General features: G+C 45.8%; 1 protein-coding gene across 4 annotated transcripts in view; it reads right to left on the bottom strand.

Annotated features, from left to right (window-relative positions):
* SMOC2 (SPARC related modular calcium binding 2) overlaps nt 1–24,635 on the bottom strand; it is a 1,417,970-nt gene that overhangs the window by 315,123 nt on the left and 1,078,212 nt on the right. For all 4 annotated transcript variants that reach the window (XM_078648722.1, XM_078648720.1, XM_078648721.1 and 1 more), the window contains exon 9: nt 8,209–8,291. In XM_078648722.1, coding sequence (XP_078504848.1) covers nt 8,209–8,291 — 83 coding nt within the window. The remainder of the gene's footprint in view (nt 1–8,208; nt 8,292–24,635) is intronic.

Genomic DNA, 24,635 nt, shown 5'->3' with positions numbered 1-24,635 from the left:
AAGGCGAGAATGAGAAGTGAGTTGTCTGAAAGCAGGGTGCATTCCCAGAAACTTGAAGCGTAGGGTTTCAGATATAAGTTAAACTATTGCTATAATGGCATTAATCAGGGATCGAGGGTGGAGGAAATAAATAATGTGCTGATCCTGCAACAAACTTCCAGTCTTATGATTAGGGTTACCAGCTCATTATTTTGATGGTCCAGAAATGAGCAGTCACCTAAAGCTGTATTGTTAGCACTTATCTGTGAATACTTAGAAAAGCAAATATAAATAGAAAGCACTTTTAATTTTGTTCTAGGGCTGCCTCAGTGATCCATGACTGATAGTTAAAGAGAACAAAGACAGAAAACTCACATAACTAATTAATACATTCTTTTTTATTCATAACTCTATTTAGTATCAAGAGCAGGTCTCTGCATTCTGCATGCACTTTAAACAACACACAGCAGTCATGTTTCTTTTGGCAATCCAACTTTATATTCCTTTTCAGTAAATGCATTCTCACACTACAGCAGTATGTGTAAAAATACAAATGTAAGGAATAGACAGAGTGGGGGCCCAGGGGGTACTGGAACCATAAAAAAACTAAGCCTTGGTAACCAGTTAACAAAGGCAAGTAAATATGCTAATGGTCTTTAAAGACCTGTGAAAAACTCGGGCGTGCTGGAGATAAGACTCCAGACACTGCCCAGCCGAGCCCTCAGCAGCGTGAGCTGCACTGCAGCAGCCCGGGCTAAGACACAGGATGGGGGAGGAGGGAAGCTGAAGCTCTGGAGGCCAGGACAAAAGTGTGACTGTGAATGCGCGACCCCCTTCACATCACTCCACAGCCCCCTTGGGGGTCGCGCCCCACAGTTTGAAGACCCCTGCCCTATAACCCCACAACCCGCACCTGGAAAAAAAAATGTATACCATTAACATAATTAATTATCAATTTAGTAAATATTAATTAACAACTATTATTAATTAAAAACAAATTACTTCCTAACCTTTACCCCTAAACCCCATAACCCGCACATGAAATTTACATAAACAAATTAATAACATAATTAAATATCAATTAAATAAATATATAATATTACATTAAAAATATTAATATTTTAATAATCAACTTACTTCCCACCCTAAACCTTCATCTACAGAACTAAAAAACATAACATTAATTACATTAAAATGAATAACTACTAAAACATTAACAAATAAAAAAACAATAATTATATAAAACATTACATCATATAAATTTTAAATATATACTAAAATACAATAATCAGAAAAACAATATTTTAAACAACGTTATCTTTGCAAACAATACTGACATTGGTATGTTAAAATTTGATATTCCTTACCTTAAAATCGATATTCTTGACATCGATATTCTTGCTGATGATATTTCCATGTCACAATATGTTTTTAATCGATAGTCTGGTTTGGTGATATTTTTTACTCAATATTTTTTCTCAATACTGTAGTGTTTGTTTCCTACCCAGATTAACAATCTAAATGTGCCTTATTGCGTCCATTTCATGAAACTTTTACCTTGTTATCTGTCTGGACCATCTCACTGTCTCCAAATATGTATTTGTTAATTCTGAACGCTGATGTTATAATGGTGGATAGAATTACTTCCCAATTGATGTACTTCACCCTTTCTGCAGGGTCACCAACAAACTTGTTTTCCTTCACCCCTCCTACTTACTAAAACTGTTTTTGCTGGCTTTTAGGACTTTGTGCACTTGCCACTGCTAACCAGTGCTAACTGTTCATACTAATTTCCTTTAAACCTGGTCAAACTGGCTCACACCCCGTTGGCACCTTAACATTTACTTGTATGTCCCTAGTGAAGTAGTACCACATGTACACAGGGCCTGTAAATTAAATGCTACAAGTGGTATTGCTGCCCTAATTCAGCTACCCTCCTAAATAGCATTTTTAAACATGTCTCAGGCCCGCCGTTACAGCTTGTGTTCAGTTTTAATCTGCCAATTTGACCTGACAAAATAAAAATTTTGCCAGGCCTAAACCTTCCTTTTTTAATTTATATAAGTCAGCCCTAGGATAGACCCTAAACCACCTCTCTTATGGCAGGGTGCATTTTATTTAACATGTTGGACATTTACTTTTAAGTTTTACATGTCCGGTTTGTGAAAAACTCCTAAATTAATGTTTCACTACGTAAAGGCTTACCTCTCAAATTGGATAACATTGGATTACCTTATTCATTTTAATAAGTGATAATGCTTGCTTGGCAACAGATAGACATACCATGTTTGGCTTCTAAATTTGTATTATTTAAAATCTTTTGTAATGTAAAAGTAGAATTTTAAGTCCCAATTACAAAGAGGCCACTTATAGAGAGTTAGCATTGTCTTGTCCTACCCATTTGGTGCCTGCATCCTGTAGCACATGGATAGGTGTATTTGGGAGTTGCCTTTTGTGTATATCTCCCAGACAGAATGAAAAAGGGAGACTGAGTGTTGGCAGGATGAACATCACCTACCACACTTGCACTTCAAAGGAGTTGCCTCAGCCCACACAAAGAACTTCACACTAGCCATTGTGTCTTCAGACATCCTGAAACCAAGGCAGGTAGGGAGGGAAATTCCAATGCCAGATGTAGACCGAAGTCTAGAAGTATCATCCACTTCAAAGCTGGCACCAGGTCTAAATATTGGACTCTCAAACAAACTCTTAAGTACACTCTTGGACATGTGGATGCTACAGAAAAAAGGACTTCCCTGATACCAGAGACTGCCCTGCTGCCTGAGACCTGCACTCTGAAAAGGAAGACTGGACCTGCTTCCTTCATACTGGGCTATTTGAAGTGACTCCAAGGGTCAGCTAGGGACCTGCTGTTCAGAGATAAAAGGGACATAACAAGCTCCATAGTCTTCCATGAAACTGCCCAGCTGATCTGCTGCAACTGGACCTACCTGAGCCATTCTGTCCTCTGCAAGAATGAGTCCCTGGTGGTCCCCAAGAGGCATCTGACCAGGTCAGAGTGCACTCCGCTGATTACAAAGGAGAAATCCCGAAGTTGTTGGCTCTTTGCAACTGTGAACGAGCCCGTCCACGCTGAGATTTTGCCTCACGTCACAACCACCAATGCAAAACTCTGGTGGAACCGACTCCTTGTGCTACAGCAACCCCCAGCGGTAACCGGAAACAAAAGATCTGCACTTCGAATACAGCACTGATAGCCTGTGGGGACTGCCAGTACGAAGCTCCAGCAATGAACATCCACGACACCTGACAGGATATTTATGCTACAGTGACAACCATCTGTGATGCTCTCCCTGCTTCTCGCAGCCTCCTCTCCCACATACTGGATACTTCACGTTGGACTTTGAGTAGGTAGCTTTTTCAGCAGGACTAACCTGGTCCATGTGTCTGGCTCACGCTGCATTGTGGTTGGCCTGAACTCATGACTTTCCCCCAATCTGGCATGACTAGATAGACATGAGTGGAGGTTTGTTCTTTTAAGGGCTAGACTTACCTTAATTCCTTGAAATTGGATATCACTGGTTCTACTCATTACATTTTTGTCATTTTGGTGCCATTCATTTATTGCATTTTATTCTATTATCCATAATTAGTATGGGATTTTTCTCCTGTTGTTTTTTTGCTTTGTTACTATTTTCATGCTGCATAAATAATTTACACATTGCCTCTAAATAAAGCCTGACTGCTTTAGTGCCAAGCGACCAGAGCATCAGGCACAGGTAAATTAGTGATTCCTATGGTTCAACCTGACGAGGATTGTGTATCATTCAACCATTAACCCAATTTCTTACACCAATAAACGGCGTACTTTGGTATAGCTATTTGACTGAAGACGACACAATCACTCTGTTACTCCCCATTCCTTCTGAAGTATGCCTTCATCTCCTTAGCAGTTGTGTTCTGTAAAAGTGCAATTTTCACATATTCAAAATATTATTCTAAATATTCACATTCTCTTTCCTCATCAAGTCTGCAGTTGTGAATATATTGAAACCTTACTTCACAGTATGGTATTTAAGGGCACACCCGCATTGGATGGACTTGGCAGGTTGAGATCAGTCTACTGTCTTATTATGAATTATTAGTCTAAATCTAAACAAACAAATGTAGACTCCTCATCTGGGTGCAGCTGTTAGTCCCATTTCGCTGTAAATTAGAGGTCAGCTTGGGTTTAGGGGCCAGAGTATACAAGTAAGGCTAAGGTACAACATTTTTTGATAGCATACGCAGGCTGAGAATGAACATTCTGCAATTTTGTTTTTTTAAAGTAACAACTTTAGAACTTTATAATTGACCCCTCCCCATTCTGGATGCTCAGTCCACATTACACTCTCTTTTTATTTTCTGCACTAAAAATACCAATGACCTCTGTAGACTGATCTATGTATTGAGACTGCTATTCTGTTTAAGGAGTACCTATCCCAGTTTGTAAGTTAAATGTTTGAATAAACGAGAATTACAAAAAACATCAGTGAACAATCTCCTTATAAGTTAGCTATCAAGGTACTGCTCATACCAGGTGAGAAAAAATCACAATTATACTAAAGTAGGCACCAATGTGATCCCCATAATTCAATAGTGTACCTTGGAGGATAATTTGATTTTAAAAACTTGATAATGTAAAAGTGGCAAATTGTGGAGCAAAAAGATAAAACGTTCTTCCCAAGTCACACATTGCATCAAGGAACAAGCATCAGCAAAGCCATAAAGTCTCTCCTGTGCAAGAGCTATTGGCTTTGCCAATGTGTTTTAGCCATGTTGTATACCAACATGGTTGCTGTTCAACAAGACTAAATGTTAGTGGCATAGATGAGTGGTGTGGAGTGTCCTAGAGTGGAATGGGTAAGAGTGGAGTAGAGTGTTATAAAGTGGAGTGGCAGAGAGTGTTGTGGATTCGAGTGGCATAGAGTGGAGTCATGTAGAGTGGCGTACAGTTGAATGGCATAGAGTAGAGGGGACTGGTGTAGATTGCATTGGTGCACAGTGTTGCAGAGCATAGTAGAACAGAGTAAAGTGCCATAGAGTGCAGTGGCATAGAGTGCAGTAGAATAGATTTTAGCAACATACAATTCAGTGTCATAGAATGCAGTGCTATAGACTAGAGTGTTGCATAGTAGAGTGCAGTGGTGATAGTGCAGTCGTACAGAGTAGAGTGGCATAGAGCACAGTTGCATAGAGTGCAGTGGTGCAAAGTAGAGTGGCACACAGTGCAGTGGCATAGAGTGGTGCAGAGAGGAATGGTATAAAGTGGTGCAGAGAGGAATTCTGTAAAGTGGAGCATAGCAGAATATAGTGTCATAGAGTGGAGTGGCATAGAGTGAAGAGCTTCAGAATTCAGTGCAGTGATGCGGAGCAGAGATGCGTAGAGTGCAGTTGCCTAGTGGCATTGGCATAAAAAGCAGTAAGGTAGAGTAAAGTGGTATAGAGTTCAGTGTCATAGAGTACAGTGTTGCAGAGTAAAGTGTAGTAAGTGCAGTGATGTAGAGTGGTGTAGAGTGCATTAGCTTAGAGTACAGTGCATAGAATGGTGCTAAGAAGAGTGCCATTGAGGTGAGTGGTGTTGAGTACAGTGGTGCAGGGTAAAGTGCAGTGTCATAGATTGCAGTGGCATAAAGTGATGTAGAGTAGAATACAGTGCAGTGCATGGAGTGATGTAGTGTAGAGTGGACTGGTGTACAGTGTATTGGTGTAGAGTGTTGCAGAGTATAGTGACATAGAGTGTAGTGGCATAGAGTGGTGGCAGCATAGAATTCAGCAGTGTACGATGCAGCATTATAGAATTAAGTGGCATAGATTAGAGTGATGTATAGCAGAGTGCAATGGTGCAGAGTGGGGTGGTGCAGACTAGAATGACAAGGAGTGCAGTGGCATAGAGTACAGTGGCTGAGTGTTAAGGTATAGAGTGCAGTGACTTAAAGTGCAGTTGTATAGAGTACATTGGCATAGAGTGCAGTGGTTTAGAGTAGATTGGCGTAGAGTGCAGTGGCATAGAGTAGAGTGGAGTAGAGTAGCTTAGATTAGAGTGGAATAGAATAGAGTGGCATAGAGTGCAGTGCCATAGAGGGCAGTGCCATAGAGTTCAGTGCCGTAGCGTGCAGTGGGCTAGAGTGGAGTGATGCAGAGCGCAGTGGCATCAAGTGCAGTGGTGTAGAGTGCAGTATGAATAGTATAGTGCATTGGCATAGAGTGCAGTGTTGCAGAGTAGAGTGAGCATAGAGTTCAGTGGAGTGCAGTGTTGCAGAGTAGAGTGTTGTAGAGTGCAGTGGTGAGAGGTGCAAAGTGTGCAGTGGCATAGATAACAGTGGCATAGAGTACAGTGGTGAAGTGTTGAATGTTGCGGCATAGAGTGCAGTGACATAGAACGCAGTTGAATAGAGTGCATTGGCATGGAATGCAGTGGTTTAGAGTAGAGTGGTATAGAGTGCAGTGGTATAGAGTGGAGTGGAGTAGAGTAGTGTAGATTACAGTGGATTTGAGCAGAGTGCCATGGAGTGCAGGGGCATAGAGTGCCGTGGCATATAGTTCAGTGGAGTAGCGTGCAGTGGGCTGGAGAGGAGTGATGCAGAGCGCAGTGGCATCAAGTGCAGTGCGTAGAGAGCAGTATGCAGAGTAGAGTGCTATAGAGTGCATTGGCATAGAGTGCAGTAGTGCAGAGTAGAGTGGCATAGAGTTAACTGGTAGAGAGTGTAGAGTTGCAGAGTAGAGTGTCGTGGAGTACAGTGAAGTAGAGTGGCGTAGAGTGCAGTGACAGAGTACATTGGGATAGAAAGCAGTGGTATAAAGTACAGTTTAGAGTGCAGTGGATTTGAATGAGGTGATGTAGAGTGCAGTTTTGCAGAGTGCATTGGCATAGAGTGCAGTGGTTTATAGTAGAGTGGCATTAAATGCAGTGGTGTGGAGGGGTGTAAAGTGGAGTAGTGCAGAGTAAAGTGCAGTGGCATGGAGTGGTGCAGAGTAGAGTGGAGTGTTCATGGTGTGGTAGCACACTGTCATTAAACAACACAGTTTCAATTGAAATGACCATACAGTTTTACTAATAAAACTATACAGCGCACTAACAATAATGTGTGGAAATGGCACCACCTAGTGTAATGGTTTGTTTTCATCATATTAAAGTATTTGTTTCCAACACGTTTCAGATTTAACAAAACATGTGCTTCATTTATGTTCCAAATTTTGTATTCTGAAATACTTGCACAGTTCATTTAAATGTTGTTGAGTGCTAAAAAAAAAAAACGCTTTCAACCCCCAGTATCCAACAAGATTGTCACATAAATCCTTTCACTTCGTATTCAGGGAAAGAAAAGTAAACACCAAGCTCCCTCAGAAGACAGTGCCTGTTGGACTTCGGTCTTCGAATACACAGCAAATGTGACAAGATAAGAACAAGATTTACAGGCCTTTTTAGAGAAAGGAACACAGGTGGAGGAATACAGGGGAAGTTGGTGTGGTAATGTTTTGCTCCTTGGGTGGGAAAACCTCACCCTGGACAGCCTAAAACAAATAAAGCCTTCAAATGGAAAGGCAGAAAATGTGAGTTATAAATTCAAAGTCAATTGTAAGAAACGGTTGGAATGCATTCCTAAGGAAGCTTTCTGAATATCCCCAAGGTGTCAATAGCAAACCAGATTGCTGTGCTGTCTGTTAGGCTCCGGCCGCTCCGGCCTAAAAATGGGATGTATTTAACCAAGCTATAAAGTACCTGTCCTGTCAATAAATCGACTCAGTGTTGAGTGTGAAGTGTATTCCACCACAAGTAAAAGAACGAGCGTCTGCAGAGGATAGCTCACAGCTATTTACTGGCCTTTGATGACTCAACGAGGCATGTGCACAAATTTTAATGAAGTATGCAGGGTACAGACTCTGTGAGGCTGTTGAAACCATATGAAGGCATATCAGCAACATTACTGTAGTTGATGGTGTTTTATAGAAACACTTCACTCGTTTTTCTGCCTGCTTTTGACGGTTTTGCAAGTGGACATTTAAAAACCGTTTTTTGAAGGTACAGGACAAAAAGCCCTCGAAGCACACAGTTTTACGCCTAGTCATTAATACGTTATCTTGTTTTCTGACTTTGAACATATCCCACGCTTAAATTTCTTGCATCCAGCCAAGTTCATATGAGAGAAGAGCTCAATCAATCTCGCGCTCTAAGCCTGCCGTTGGCGCAAAGGTACGTTTGAAATACCAAATGCAATATATACCGACCTTGAAGCTGGCGCCCTTTGAACAAGTCTTTTGTTTTGCTTGGATGAGCTCGGGCACTCGTTCCGCATTTTGGCTGTTCGTATCTACAATGAAAAAGAGAGTTGAACTAAACTGAGTAATGTCAAGTGTTTCAAAAATTCTGCTTTTAAATATTTGTGTATGGAGTCTACCAACCGCGGTGTATCATGTCGTCAGAGAAACAAACACTCTCTACCATTAGATCCCAGTGCCTGATTATCAAGTGTTTGTGTAGATCAACCCCATATCCACCAGCAGAACAATAACATACAAGAAGGAATGTGGGTGGGAAGAATAAGCAGGATAAGAAAAGCGGCAGTCGCATTCACTTTGTCGTTTGGTTAAAGACTAAATAAGATTCTAATGTAGAGTGCAAAGAATTCACTTATGTAAAAAACGAATTGCACACGTGAAGGACAATTATTTAAATAAATACTAGCAAGTGAATACTCTAAGTAAGGCCACATTCATGTAAAAGTGTTTTTAAATTATTTGGATTTAATTTTCCACTTATCACTATTAGCATATTTTTAAAGCATGCACCATTTAGAGAAATGTAATAAAAACAAAATTCTAAGAATGCATGGACAAACATTCCCTGTTATAGTCACACTGAAATCTGCGTATGCTACATGCCCACTGCACAGCCTGCTTTCTCCTGAAATTATTGGGCCTCATTTATGAAAAGTAACGCATCGCTGCGTGAAAACAGCGATGCGTCACTTTTCACTGCGCACTCCTTGCGACACCAATGATGCGTCATATTTACAGTATGATGCATCATGGCGCAAGGAGATACAGATACGTCAGTATTTCTGACGTATCTGTAGGCGCAAAAGTGACGTATTGCTGGAGTGTGTCTCAAAAGTGACGCAACTCCAGCAATGTGTCCTTTCACATAGGGCAAGCCCCATGTGAAAGGGCCTGTGTCAGTCTTACGCCTGCTGTGAGGCAGGCATAAGAAATCGACGCATTTGTGTCCTAGAAGTGGCGCAGTGAAATCTTATAGATTTCACTGCGTCACTTCTATGACCCTTTCTTGCGTCAGAACGCCCCCCCTGCATACATTATACCTGGCGCAGGTATAATGTGGCGCAGGGGTTTACAAAGCGACGCATCTACCTAGATGAGTCACTTTGTAAATATGGTGCAACAAGGCACATTATTTACGCTGCTGGTGCGTCACAAAAAGTGACGCACCAGCGGCGTAAAAGTGACGCACGGCCTCATAAATGAGGCCCCTTATCTTTATAACAACACATACTGGCTAGCTGACCAGAAGCGGTCTGACAGCCTGCCTCTTAATTAGTGGTCTGTCACCAACAAAAGCCAGTGCAGAGCCCAGACTGAAAACACAAGTCATTTCTACCAAAAGGACAGAGTTTTGAAGGACACAATTGAAAGAACCAAACGTGACTAACAATAAGGTCACGTTAAAATAGCGTTACATGCAATTAAGAAGAACATGCTCATTGACTGGACAGGTAGGAATAAACCTCCCGATCTTTCTAAAGGAGTGCAACGAGAAAAGTAGAAAAGAGTTGTCTGTCACTATTTATGTATAGAATTGTCAAAAGCCTATTCTAGGGGTAAGCCTTATGTAATCATTTGGGAAGATATATCTTGTGGCCTGAGAACTCCAACAGCAATTGTTGTACAAAAAGTTGTTAAGCTACACAAAAGGAATCGTAGAAAAGCAATCTTATAATAATCTAGCTGCAAATAGTAAGCTCTCAGTCAGTCCTCCAAACCTATACACAACTACCAAGATGGCTAACATGCTCAAACAAAGATACCTTTATACATATAGAAATCAAGTAACAGCTACAACTGCTCTATATAGATTAAATGATTATAAGGAAAGTATTGACACCAAGTGTATGATAAAGAGCTTAAGGGGAGGAAAGGTGTCCACATTCCCCGCAATGACTAATGGGGAACTTATGAAGAATTGATATCCCACTATTGCGCTCTGGACCCAAAACCAATGCTGTTCAGAAAGATGTTCAGCAGCACCCTAAGATTATTTGCAACAGATGCCACTGGGATGGTTGAGGAGTGTAGACAGCATGGATGATCTGAATAAGTAACTGGATGAATTAGTCAGTAACCTGGCGGGAGGAAGCATCTGTGTTGCTGTCACCCCAAGCCGGGCAGCGATTAGAAGCGTTTATTTATTCTTTATATTTATTAGCAGATTTAGACCTATAGGGCAGTGCAGCACTTTTCATAAAAGCCAAAGTTAGCACAAGGAATATATGTAGAAGATTTGGTTTAAGATGCAATAGCTAATAGCAAAGGTTAATATAATAGATATGTTTACTATGATTAGAGTAAGAAGTTCCACATCAGGCAATCATATCATGTACAATTTGAAGATTAGAAACAATCACCATGTGAAATCTTCAAATCGTTGCCTCACAACACCAGATGGACCATCAAGCAAGCACTCATCACCAGAAGGCTGGACTATGGTAACACTCTCCACGTCAAAATCTCCAAAATCTCCAAATACATAGACTCCAAACCATCCACAACACTGCTTCAAGACTCCTACTTGATCTCCCACACCACACCCCAAGAACCTTTACTGATTCAATCAATCAATCAATCAATCAAGACATTTGTAGAGCGCACTACTTACCCGGAGGGTCTCAAGGTGCTTGGGGGGGGTGGGTGCTGCTACTGCTCGAACAGCCAGGTCTTGAGCTTCTTCCTGAAGGAGGGGTGGTCTTGGGTCAGGCGCAGGTCGGTCGGGAGGGAGTTCCAGGTCTTGGCGGCCAGGTAGGAGAAGGACCTTCCTCCTGTTGTCGTTCTTCGGATGCGGGGGACGGCGGCGAGGGCGTGACTGGCTGATCGGAGATGGCGTTTGGGAGCATAGAAGTTGATGCGGTTGTTGAGGTAGCTCGCGCCTTGATCGTGTAGGGCTTTGTGTGCGTGGGTGAGGAGACGGAAGGTGATTCTTTTGTTGATGGGGAGCCAATGCAGGTCTCTCAGATGTCCGGAGATGTGGCTGTGTCGGGGGATGTCGAGGATGAGTCTGGTTGAGGTGTTCTGGATCCGCTGGAGTCTCTTCTGGAGCTTGGCGGTGGTTCCGGCGTAGAGGGCGTTGCCGTAGTCCAGTCGGCTGGTGACGAGGGCCTGGGTGACCGTCTTCCTGGTCTCGGTGGGGATCCACCGGAAGATCTTCCGTAGCATGCGCAGGATGTTGAAGCACGACGAGGAGACGGCGTTGACTTGTCTGGTCATGGAGAGGGAGGAGTCCAGGATGAAGCCCAGGTTGCGTGCGTGGTCTGTCGGTATGGGTGCGGTGCCCAGGGCGGGGGGCCACCAGGAGTTGTCCCAGGCAGAGGGCGAGGAGCCCAGGATGAGGACTTCCGTCTTGTCTGAGTTCAGTTTCAGGCGGCTGGTCGTCATCCACTCGGCTACGTCTTTCATCCCTTCGTGAAGGTTGGCTCTGGCGGTGGCGGGGTCGTTGGTCAGGGAGAGGATCAGCTGGGTGTCGTCAGCGTAGGAGATGATGTTGAGGTTGTGTTGGCGTGCGATGGCCGCGAGGGGGCTCATGTAGACGTTGAAGAGGGTGGGGCTCAGCGAGGATCCTTGCGGGACGCCGCAGATGACTTCGGTGGCCTCTGACTTGTACGGTGGTAGGCGGACTCTCTGTGTTCTTCCGTCGAGGAAGGAGATGATCCACTCCAGTGCCTTCTCCTGGATTCCGACGTTGCTGAGGCGCTGCACTAGGGTGCGGTGGCAGACAGTGTCGAATGCCGCGGAGAGGTCTAGGAGGATGAGGGCCGCTGTTTCTCCGTTGTCCATCAGGGCTCGGATGTCATCGGTGGCAGCGATGAGGGCGGTCTCGGTGCTGTGGTTGGCTCGGAAGCCAGACTGTGAGGGGTCGAGGGATCCATTCGTCTCGAGGAAGGCGGCCAGTTGTTTGTTGACGGTCTTCTCGATGACTTTGGCTGGAAACGGGAGGAGCGAGATGGGGCGGTAATTCTTGAGTTCGGTGGGGTCCGCTGTAGGTTTCTTTAGTAGGGCGCTGAGTTCGGCATGCTTCCAGCTCTCCGGGAAGGTGGCGGTGTCGAAGGAGGTGTTGATGATGTCCCGCAGGTGGGGTGCGATGGCAGCGTCGGCCTTGTTGAAGACGTGGTGAGGGCAGGGGTCGGTCGGAGATCCGGAGTGGATGGAGTTCATCACGCGGACGGTGTCTTCGGTGCTGATCGGAGTCCAGGCGCGGAGGGTGGTGGAGGGGGGCGGTGGTTCGGTCGTGGCATGCGACGGTTGAGTGCTGAAGCTGTTGTGTATGTCTGCGATCTTGTTGTGGAAGTAGGAGGCGAGGGAGTTGCAGAGGTCTTGCGATGGGGTGATGTCGTTGTTTCCAGCGTTGGGGTTGGAGAGCTCTTTCACGATGTTGAAGAGTTTCTTGCAGTTGTGTGCGTTCTTGTCCAGACGGTCCTTGAATGCAGTTTTCTTGGTGGCGCGGATCAGTTGGTGGTGCTTCCGGGTGGCAAGCTTGAGGGTGGTCATGTTGTCCGGTGTTGGTTCCCTTCTCCAGGCTTTCTCGAGGGCTCGGCAGTTCTTCTTGGAGCTCTTGAGTTCGTCGGTGAACCATGGGGCCTTCTTGCTGCCGGTTCTGCTGGGCGGGGTTCTCAGTGGGGCGAGTTCGTCCGCGCAGTAGCTGATCCACTTCGTGAGGTTGTCGGCGGCCTGGCTGGGGTTCGCTGAGCTGGCGGGAGGGTGCTGGCTCAGGGAGGCGGCGAGCTGGTCGGCTGTGATCTTGTTCCAGTTTCTTCGAGCAGCTTGTGGCTGGTGGTGGTGGATCGTCGTTCTTCTGAAGGTGAAGTGGACGCAGCTGTGGTCCGTCCAGTGGAGTCCAGTGGCGTGGCTGAAGGCGATGTCTTTGCTGGATGAGAAGATGGCGTCGAGTGTGTGTCCGGCGAGGTGGGTGGGGGTGGACACCAGCTGCTTGAGACCGAGTTTGGCGAGGTTGTCGAGCAGGGTGATGGTGTTGCGGTCGTTGTTGTTCTCCAGGTGGAAGTTGATGTCCCCCAGGAGGATGTAGTCAGCGGAGGGGAGGGCATGCGGGCTGATGAAGTCGGCGAAGTCCTCGCTGAATTGTGTGCGTGGTCCCGGGGGTCGGTAGATCAGGGTGCCTCTGAGGGTGGTTTTGGGGTCCGTGTGGATCTGGAAGTGCAGGTGTTCGGCGGTTGTCAGGGTGTCGTTGGTGTTGGTCTTGATGCGGATGGTGTCCCTGTAGATGATGGCGATGCCTCCTCCAGTCTGGTTGTTGCAATCTCTTCGGGTGATCTTGTAGCCCTCTGGGATGGCGATGGCGATGTCGGGCGCTGAGGCGTCGTTCATCCAGGTTTCCGTGAGGAAGGCGACGTCAGGAGCTGTGGTGTCGAGGAGGTTCCAGAGTTCAATGGCGTGTCTGTGGACGGAGCGGGTGTTGAGCAGGATGCACTTCAGGTGGTTGCTGCTGGTGTTTGGCTTGGCGGGTGCTGGTGCGGGGCAGGACCGGATGCAGGTGAACTTGCAGGCGTGGCAGCTGAAGGGTCCGTGGGTTCGTCTCGGGGTGGCTCGGTAGCATCCCGGGATTCGGCCGGTGTTGAGTGCGATGAGGGTGGCGGCGTCGTAGGTCCGGCGGGTGGGCTGGTGTCTGCGGGGTGCAGGGGTCCTGGCCCTAGGCGCGGTCCAGGCGCGGACGGGCGCAGACGGGCTAACCTTTGGCGCACCTTCGGCGCGCAATCGGCGCGCCCGCTGCGCGTTGGCCACTCTGCCATAAGAGGAGAGTGGAGGGGGCGGAGCGAGGGAGGGGCAGCTGGGAGGCGGGAGCGGGGCGGCGAATGGGAAGGCTCCAGGTGGAGGGGGGGCGGGGCCGCAGGGGATCAGCGGCGGGGAGCGGGGAGGTGGCGGGGCACAGCGGGAAAAACGGCGGGAAAAACGGCGGACTGGGCAAGAGACTGACCAGAAGAAAGAAAGGCAGGGCAAAGCGGGGTAAAGCAGCCCCAACACAGGGGGACAGACGAGAGTGCAGAGGCAGGAACAAAAAGGTCACGCAGGCAGCAGTAAGCGGCGCTGCGCTCCAGAAGCAGAGACCACGCCTCGTGGTCAGGGGCACAGCTGCGAGCAGCGGCGGGAACGGGGCAGCAAGGGCACACCCACGGGGAGTGTGCGCAGTGCGTGGAGGAGTGACCGGCCCAGAGGCACAGAGGTCACAGATCACCACTGCGTGCACTCCTCCCTATATGCTCCAGTGGGAGGGAGGGGCAGCTGGGAGGCGGGAGCGGGGCGGCGAATGGGAAGGCTCCAGGTGGAGTGGGGGCGGGGCCGCAGGGGATCAGCGGCGGGGAGCGGGGAGGTGGCGGGGGCACAGCGGGAAAAACGGCGGGAAAAACGGCGGACTGGGCAAGAGACTGACCAGAAGAAAGAAAGGCAGGGCAAAGCGGGGGAAAGCAGCCCCAACACAGGGGGACAGACGAGAGTGCAGAGGCAGGAACAAAAAGGTCACGCAGGCAGCAGTAAGCGGCGCTGCGCTCCAGAAGCAGAGACCACGCCTCGTGGTCAGGGGCACAGCTGCGAGCAGCGGCGGGAACGGGGCAGCAAGGGCACACCCACGGGGAGTGTGCGCAGTGCATGGAGGAGTGACCGGCCCAGAGGCACAGAGGTCACCTTTCGCAAATACAGGTAATTCAAACTTCACACACACACACACACAAAGCCCTACAGAACACAGGACTAGAATACCTGAACATCCGCATACACTTTCACCAACCCACCAGAAACCTATGCTCTGTCTCACTCTCACTCATACACATTACCCACATCCACAAAAGCAAAACAGAAGGTCGCACATTCTATTACATGACAACACAGACATGGAAGGACCTCTCTCAACACATCAAAGCCTCCTCCTTAATTCTTAAGTTCCGCATTAGGCTGAAGACCTAGCTCTTTGTATAAGCACCTTGGAGACCACACACCTACACACATGCCAAAGTGCCTGGATACCCTCTTGGGTGATTAGTGCGCTGTACAAATCAATGTAACATAACATATCAACAATATCGAGGCCAAAAAATTTGTGATGGTAACTTTCCATGGGTAAGTAAAGTTTTACTATACTTATCTTCATATATATAGTACCCATCTCGTCCCCTAGTCACGACTCACACTCCGACCCCCCACAATCCGGCCTCCTAATTAACTGTAGCTCAGCAATAAAGCATGCCTCTGATATCGCCAAAAATCAGAATTAGCAATCTTGACAGAATCCTGGCTAAATGATTCCACATCGCCCTGCCTTGACCTCTTAGTACCGCCCCATTACAACATCATAAGGCTGGACAGACAATCCAAAAAAAAAAAGGGGAAGGCATTGCCTGCATCTACCGTTTTAACCTCCTCCTTACTGATCTTCTGGCCGATCCCACAGATTCCTATGAATACCTTGCCCTTTCTATATGCAACAATACCACCAAACTGTGCACACTGCACATCTTCAACCACCCTCCAGGCATAAATGACACCTTCAATTACCACCTTATGGAAATTCTCAAAGCCAAGGCCTTTCCTAACTCCAATGACATCTTCCTTGGCAATTTTAACTTACATTGGAACTACCCTAAAGACCGATCGAAAGGCGCAACTCTTGACTGGATCATCTCCAAGGAATCCGCGGTCAAGCTTATCACCAAAGCCCCATGCGACTGGTATGACCACCACACTATCACCTTCCTTCTGCCAGGCAGCCACAAGACATGGTCACCTCATCCCGTGATTCCCAAACGCTGGGATAGAGACACCAAGAACCTTGATCACGGGAAACGTGATCCCCACTGTGAGAATGACCTCCCCCCTCACGTCACCACGGTCAAAAACCACACAGATCATTATTCCACAATCATATTCAATAATCTTGATGACCTTGCTCTGCTAAAACTAAAAAGAAGCCATATCAAAGACAGGAACCCCTGGTTCAATGGATCCCTCAACAACGAGAGGCGATCCCTCCGGCAGGCTGAATGCAACTGGATACAGCACCCGTCAGCAGCTCATCTACATCTTCTCCGCCAGTCCAGAAACGCATACAATAGGAAAATCCGCAACTCAAAAAAATAATTCTTTAGAACAGAACTGGAGAACGCCAAGAATAGACCGCGCAAGCTATGCAAACTGGTCAAACACCAATCTATCAAACTGGCTGAAACCTCCAAAGAAACCCCTAAAGCGCTAATAACATGCAAGGAATTTTCCTCCATTTCGGTGACAAAATATCTGCCCTAGGAAATGAACTTAAATCGTCAACGCACTCCCAAACTACACTGGCTCCACTTCTTTTCTCTGTGCTGCCCTCCAAAACTTCACCCGAAACCTAGCCCACTGGTCCAACTTCAATTTTGACGACGAACTTCTGTCTCAAAAATTCGGTCTTCCTTTACCCCGAAAAACCACTACAACGATCCTCTGCCCTCCAACTGCCTAGCTGCCGCATCTCAAGGTATCATCCCTTCTTGGACTGCAATAATCAACGCATCCCTCCTACAGGGAATGATATCTGACTCTCTTAAAGCCGGCCAAGTCGTCCCTATATTAAAAAAACCTACGCTGGATCCTGCATCCCCTGACAACTATAGGCATATAGCCAACATCCCACTCCTAGCGAAAGTTCTTGAGAAATGGGTGCAACAACAGCTGAGCCAACACATCACAAACTTCAACCTACTAGATGACTTCCTATCAGGTTTCAGATCTGGTCTCAGCTCTGAAACCACCATCCTACAGATCGTGGATGATGCCCTACAAGCCCTTGACCAAGGCAAAACATGTCTCCTAATCCTCCTCGACCTATCCTCGGCTTTCAATGCGGTTAACCACGAAACACTCCTTGAACGTCTCAAACTCAGTATGGGATTGGATGGCATCATTCTTAAATGGTTTAGGTCCTTCCTCCAGAATCGTTCACAGAGAAACCTAATCAACGGTAACTTATCCGCTCCCACTCGATCACAGTTGGAGTTCCCCAAGGATCAACCCTGTCCACAACCCTCTTCAATCTTTACCTTGAACCGCTCACAGAGGTGCTTGTACCGCCAATATTGCATACCACATGTATGCCGATGACACTCAGATCTACATTAAAATCTCTTCTCCTGAGGACATTCTCTCCCTGAATGAGGCCTTGAAGCTGACTGTACATTGGCTCACCTCTAACCAGCTCAAACTTAATGCAAAAAAAACTGAAGTTCTGCTCATCTCCCCAAACAAAAACAACTGACATTGAAGAATGGATCAAGGCTGTCACAGCATTAAACTGCCCCTCTATCATTGTAGACTCTGCCAAACACCTTGGAATAACCCTTGACGGCTGCTTGAATATGCGTGGCCATATTAATTCGATGGCCAAAACTGCCAGATTTCACTTGAGCTACATAGGAAACCTGAAACCCTTCCTCGACACTCCCAACATAAAAATGGCAATCCAGGTGCTAGTAATTTCCAGACTAGAATATGGATGCTCCACCCTCGCAGGTCCACCCAAAAGATTGTTGGCCCCACTGAAAGCCTGCCTCAATGTCGCCGCCAGACTCCTAACAGGTTCAAAATAATTCAACCACATCTCTACCCATTTGAAAGCTCTAAAATGGCTTCCTCTAGAGGCCAGGATCCAACTTAAGCTGGTTTGCATCACTCACAAGGCTCTATACTCCAATTCCCCAGCATTTCTGGACCAGAAACCTGTGATATCCGGAGGAGCCAGAAATTCCTGATCTGCCAGAGACTTTTGCTTCAACTGGCTCGCTTGCGGAAAAAAAAACCTATAATCGGACCTTCTCTGGGGCCGTTCTCAGAATTTAGAACTCACTTCCGCCCACCATCAGAAGACTTCCCTCTCTGGCTTGCTTAAAAAAAGAGGCCAAAACTTCCTAATGGGCAAATTCCACCCCTAACGTTGACATTACATGCACCTGAGTGACCCTGTTCCACCCTCTATTTCTGCATTATCCATGGTCTTTGTGGATGATACTGACCCACACTGAGACTGTTGTTCTAAATATTTTCACCTGTTTTTTCCCACAGGTATCCTGGGATTCAAGCCGCCCACCTCTTCGTATAATGTTTCTCCCTGTTTTCATCCCAACTGTTTCTTCCCCTCCTAAGCCCTTTGTTTACCTCCTATCCTTCCTGTAATCTGCTCTGATACCCTCATGGGTCTGGTTCACAGTCTATAAAACTCTAAATAAATAAAAAATAAATAAAAATATGTATATGCCACTGTGATTCATGGACTGAAAAGCACAGCGCCTATTAATCAGCAAATAAAGCCCTGAATGATTCCGGAGTCTGCCGTGCCTCTTTCTTTTGGAAGCAGGTGTGGTTTGGTTTGTAGACAGCAGGCTGGTCGCTGACATACAGCACACCCTCTTGGTTAGGAGCTCCGTGGAAAAACCAGCATTGTGGGGACTTGCTTTGTTGGCAGATACACAGAGCCCCCCCATGCTGACATATTGCCATTTTGGTTCTATGGACTGTATGGGGAGAGAGGAGGCAACACAGCTTGCCTGAGAAAGGAATCTGCCAAGGACTTTGTTTCATCACCTCCCTGGGCACTCGAGATGGTGTGTGGGCCGTGCCCACAATTGTGGGAGCATCACTGAAGGTTTGACACGTTCCCGTCACTGCACAGTTGCCCACCCGGACTGCAAGTACCAGCATGCATCTGTCTGTGAATGTGTCAGCGCGGTGTGAGTACACCTTTATTTGGAGGAGGGGCGTGTAAAGTATTTAAGCAGAGACGGAACAATCTTCAGCTGTACCCTGCTTCGACCCCCTGACACAGCGTGGAACCCGTGAACCGGCACTGATGAAAGCAACTTACTGCTGAAACGCATATGCCACTGTGATTCATGGACTGCAAAGCAACGCGCCTGTTAATCAGCAAATAAAGCCCTGAATGATTCCCGAGTGTGCAGTGCCTTTTTCTATTGGAACAAAAGGGGGTGGTAATGGACGGAGCATCTGAACCAATCAAACACTCACAACCAGTCAAAAGATCTGGGATTAATACATCACCGTTCTTTAGCCCACTCTCCCACCCCAGTTCAGACATGGCTATATGCAAATCAGTCTGATCCTGTGCCTCATGGGAACAGTCCAGCCCGAACTGCTAAGCCATGCCTTCCCTGGACCGGAAACAAGCTTCCGAGGACCGGTTTCTGGCATTACAGCCGTCTTCAGCCCGGCTTGCTTGAATCCAGTCGCGAAGTGAGCAAGGGACTCACGTCTGAGCATACCCTGCCACACTTATGGCGGCCAAAAGTGGTACAAAAGGGGGTGGTAATGGACAACAATGTCATACATTCACCCCAGTACAGAGATCTGGGCCTAAATCCATCACTGGGGGTGAATATGTTGCCATTGTGCAACATTCCGTCCATCATCTTGTGTGCTTTGCTGTTCACCCTAAGTGGGAAGGGTACGCCCAGGCGTGGGTCCCGTGCTCACTAAGCCACTGGAGTCAACCTATACTGGCTGACGAAGGCTGATAGCCAGAAACCGGTCCTCGGAAGCTTGTTTCCGGTCCAGGGAAGACATGGCTTGGCAGTTCGGGCTGGACTGTTCCCATGAGGCACAGGAACAGACTGATTTGCATATAGCCATGTCTGAACTGGGGTGGCAGAGTGGGCTAAAGAAGGGTGATGGATTAAACCCAGATCTTTTGACTGGGTGTGAGTGTTTGATTGATTCAGATGCTCCGTCCATCACCACCCCCTTTTGTACCGCTTTTGGCCGCCATAAGTGTGGCAGGGTATGCTCAGAAGTGAGTCCCTTGCTCACTTTGCCACTGGATTCAAGCAAGCCGGGTTGAAGACGGCTGGAATGCCAGAAACCGGTCTTCAGAAGCTTGTTCCCGGTCCAGGGAAGACATGGCTTGGCAGTTCGGCTGGACTGTTCCCATGAGGCACAGGGACAGACTGATTTGCATATAGCCATGTCTGAACTGGGGTGGCAGAGTGGGCTAAAGAAGGGTGATGGATTAAACCCAGATCTTTTGACTGGGTGTGAGTGTTTGATTGATTCAGATGCTCCGTCCATCACCACCCCCTTTTGTACCGCTTTTGGCCACCATAAGTGTGGAAGGGTATGCTCAGACGTGAGTCCCTTGCTCACTTTGTCACTGTATTCAAGTAAGCCGGGATGAAGACGGCTGGAATGCCAGAAACCGGTCCTCGGAAGCTTGTTTCCGGTCCAGGGAAGACATGGCTTGGCAGTTCGGGCTGGACTGTTCCCATGAGGCACAGGGACAGACTGATTTGCATATAGCTATGTCTGAACTGGGGTGGCAGAGTGGGCTAAAGAAGGGTGATGGATTAAACCCAGATCTTTTGAGTGGGTGTGAGTGTTTGATTAATTCAGATGCTCCGTCCATCACCACCCCCCTTTTGTACCGCTTTTTCTATTGGAAGCAGGTGTGGTTTTTAAAGTGGACACTTCCCCGTTGGTTGCCTCAGTCTGCCTCAACCAAACGAAACGGGGCACACTGTTTTTAAAGCGGACACTTTTGAACATTAATCTTTTGGCAATGCACGAGGAGGCATAACTTACCTAAGTGGTGTTTCCGGGTTGAATGTGTAAGCATAACGGCAAGATGAGGGTCCAGGACAGCTGCTTTTTCCTGTGAAAACATCCAGGAATAGGATGAGCGGAAGCTGTCCCCGCCCACTTGGGGTGCACTGACGCTGGCTACTGCTTCACAGAGACTCGGAGTGCTGGGTCTCAGGACGCTCTCAACCAATCGAAACGGGGCACACTGTTTTTAAAGCAGACACTTTTGAACATTAATCTTTTGGCATTTGAAAAAGTCATTGCCACGAAACGCGTCATGCCTCACTGTTCAAAATAAAGCACGCTTTCCTGAAACACCCACTTGGGCTCGCTCCTTTTCTTGGAAGGGGGCATGCTTTGGATATATATATATATATATTCACTGAAAAAACCATAGGTTATAGACCATATATAGTTAGGAATTAGCATTTACAAAACCTTATTTTACTCACACAAAACCATTGAAATTCCATATATAGTTAGTTGCACTAACTATATATCGCGCACCCGCAATCCACTGCTGATGATGTCACATATTACATCATTCATGACATGGTCAGTGACATCACTGATGACATCACTGATGACATCTCAAATGACATCACTGATGACATCTCACTTGACATCAATGATCACATCACTGATGATATCATTCATGTGATAATACAATGCATCTCCTCACACTCTAATATAACCTCTATTACACCCAGTGTTAAATAGAGAGTATAATTTTTGAAACCATTGACACACCAATACTAGTTACTACATACGCACTCACTGATTCCTATGTCTACACACACATTCACTCATACAATCATTCATACATACAATCACACATCTTTACAACACTATCATATGCACTCATACACCTATACAGACACTCACACTCTGCCACTCATCCATGGAGTTACTCACACACCTAGTCAGTCCTGAAAAGAATCAATCACACTTCCATTTTCTCATCTATACAGTTAAACACAGAACACCTTACATTTTTGAAACATATACTAACACATACTTACTCTCTTATAGAATCACTGATACAAGTACACATTGATCTGCACAGAGTCACACACCTCCCAGCCAGCCATACACACACTCAGTCTCCCATACAAATACTTGTGCAACCAATCAATAACCCATATAGCTACTTATATAGCTACTGATCAACACATGCAGCAGCTTGCACAACAACAGACATACTGATGCACACTTTCAGACAGTTTAGTCACTAACCCGTGCATTCAGTAAGACGCATTTAATCACTCACTCATACAGTCAATCACGCACCTACTAAAACCTTCATTCAGACACTTATACATCCACTCATTCTTCAATATGTAAAACATATTTAAACTTTACAGAAACACATAATCACTGGATGTTGTCATCAGTGATGTCATCAGTGATGTCACTGACCATGTCATGAATGATGTAATATGTGACATCATCAGCAGTGGATTGCGGGTGCGCGATATATAGTTAGTGCAACTAACTATATATGGAATTTCAATGGTTTTGTGTGAGTAAAATAAGTCTTTGTAAATGCTAATTCCTAACTATATATGGTCTATAACCTATGGTTTTTTCAGTGAATTTTCAAGGTTTTGTAAATGCTAATTCCTAACTATATATGGTCTATAACCTATGGTTTTTTCAGTGAATTTCATTGGTTTTTTAACAGCTAATATCTGTAGCTGTAAAATGTATTCTTCTTTAAATCTAAAAATATATTTTATATGTTTATGAATAATTTTTTTTTAAAATATTTTTTTTTCTTCGTTCCCGCTTCGCGAATCGGGAAGCTTCCCGTTAGCTGACCTTGATGCCGCGAAATAGACCGCGAGCCGGTAAACGTTTCTTTACCGCAACTGCCGCGTTACAAAACAACATCGTGACGCCTCCCGTCCGCATGACGTTTCACGTTGTCACGTGATACGTCATATGACGTGCTACGTTAGCGAACTGGTACGCGAACCGAGTCGCAAAGCGCAGGTTTCTGGAAGCAAACCGGGAGGCCCTGCAAAGCGCTTAACGTAAACACAGCAGGTCATGTGACTTGGTAATAACACTTTTCATTGGTTCATTTCACTTTTGGTTTCCTAATGATGTAAGACTAGGTCATATAATCTAAAATGAACACTTTTCATTGGTTGAGAACTCTTGTTTTTCCCAAATGATGAAAATCCCTCCTTCTTTCCTCACTCTGACTTTCATCATTGTGAGAGAAAGACCCTTTGTGATCACTGAGCAATGGCTTCTTTAGTAGCTTCAGCTGGTGCTTCCCCACCACCTCCACCACATCCAAGGAAGAGTGGACCACCTGCTCAAGTTATAATTCAACAAGAAGAGGAAGAAGAGGAACAGGACGACGAGCACGAAGAGAGGCAGTTTTTGCCTGAGGAGCCCAGGACGTCTCACCGGAAAGAAAACTTCATTTGGCAATTTTTTAAAATTCCCAAAGGTGAGAAAAAAGTAAATGCAAGATACGTAACTTGCCTTATATGTCAAGATAGACTGTCCAGAGGAACCGAGAAAAAATACAGTTTCGGAAACTACACAATGCATCGCCATATGACTAGGTGGCATCCTAACAACTACAGTGCTGCACAGTTTCGGAACGACCTAGATAATCTCCCTATAATGGCCAGAAGATCTGTTGTACCGGAAGTAACGGGACCAGAGGGCAGGGAGATGGTGCCAAATATACAAATGAGATTTGGTGAAGTAAAACACACCTGCGTATTTTGCGATGGATTCATTTGCTACGGAGAAAGAAGCATCACTCTGATCAACAGAGCTATTGACTATCATATGCAAGTTTGTACGAAACGCCCAAAATAATAAATACTTTTTTTTGTTTTGTTGCTCCTGTTGAGCCCTTTACAATGAATCGTTTTCATTGCCCCCTCCAAGAAAACCCCAAAAAAATATAAAACTGTTCAGAAAAATTCTAAAAAAGTAAAAAAATGTTCCGAAAAATAATAAAAAAAATTTAAAACAACAAAAACAATAAAAAAAAAGTTCTTTTCAGAACTACCTCCCCGTTATTAAAAAATTGGTACAATATTTGGAACTGTGCCAACCTCTATTTCTCTTAGTTGGCTTCCCAGTTCGCTCGCCGGTACGCGAACCGGAAGCGAACCAAAAACAGTAAGTATAAGGGAAGGAAACAGACACTTATGTTAAAAGAAAGACAGCTATAGGGGAGTAAACTAGAGATACTATTACCCGTAATCCACTGCTGATGATGTCACATATTACATCATTCATGACATGCTCAGTGACATCATCAGCAGAGGATTGCAGGTTTTTTGGCAACGTGCCTTATCCACGGTTTAATAACGCTGCCTTTTGCTTTATATAAGTTTTCAAATTGTATGAAATATATACCAATAGGTCGTTATGAACCTTTAGGTAGTGCTTTTCTTCATGAGGTCTGGTCGCTTCCATACACATACAGATGTTTCAAAGATGATCAAGAAGTTTATCTGAATGGAGAGGAATGCACTGAGACGCCAGATCATTCACTAATGTGTAGGCGCATACAGTTACACGGTTCATGCAACAAACACCGACCAAATATGGCTTGCGTGTTGCAAGGCACGCCAGTTCCTGCTATCATCCCCACGTTCAAGTTGTTGGAAAATGGTAGTTATTTGATGCTCAATAATGAAGATTGATCTGGGTTAATTAAAAGTATTCCTTTTATCGTAACAGTAAGTGAACGGGTTATTTGCTGCAGAAATGTTCTATTTCCTCCCACACATGAACATAGGGAGTTTTCAATCTCGCCACAAATA

Source organism: Lissotriton helveticus, chromosome 6 (genome assembly GCF_964261635.1).
Source record: "Lissotriton helveticus chromosome 6, aLisHel1.1, whole genome shotgun sequence".
Lineage (NCBI taxonomy): Eukaryota > Metazoa > Chordata > Amphibia > Caudata > Salamandridae > Lissotriton > Lissotriton helveticus.
The sequence above is the reverse complement of the archived record's forward strand: the minus strand, read 5'-3'. Positions and strand labels throughout refer to the sequence as shown.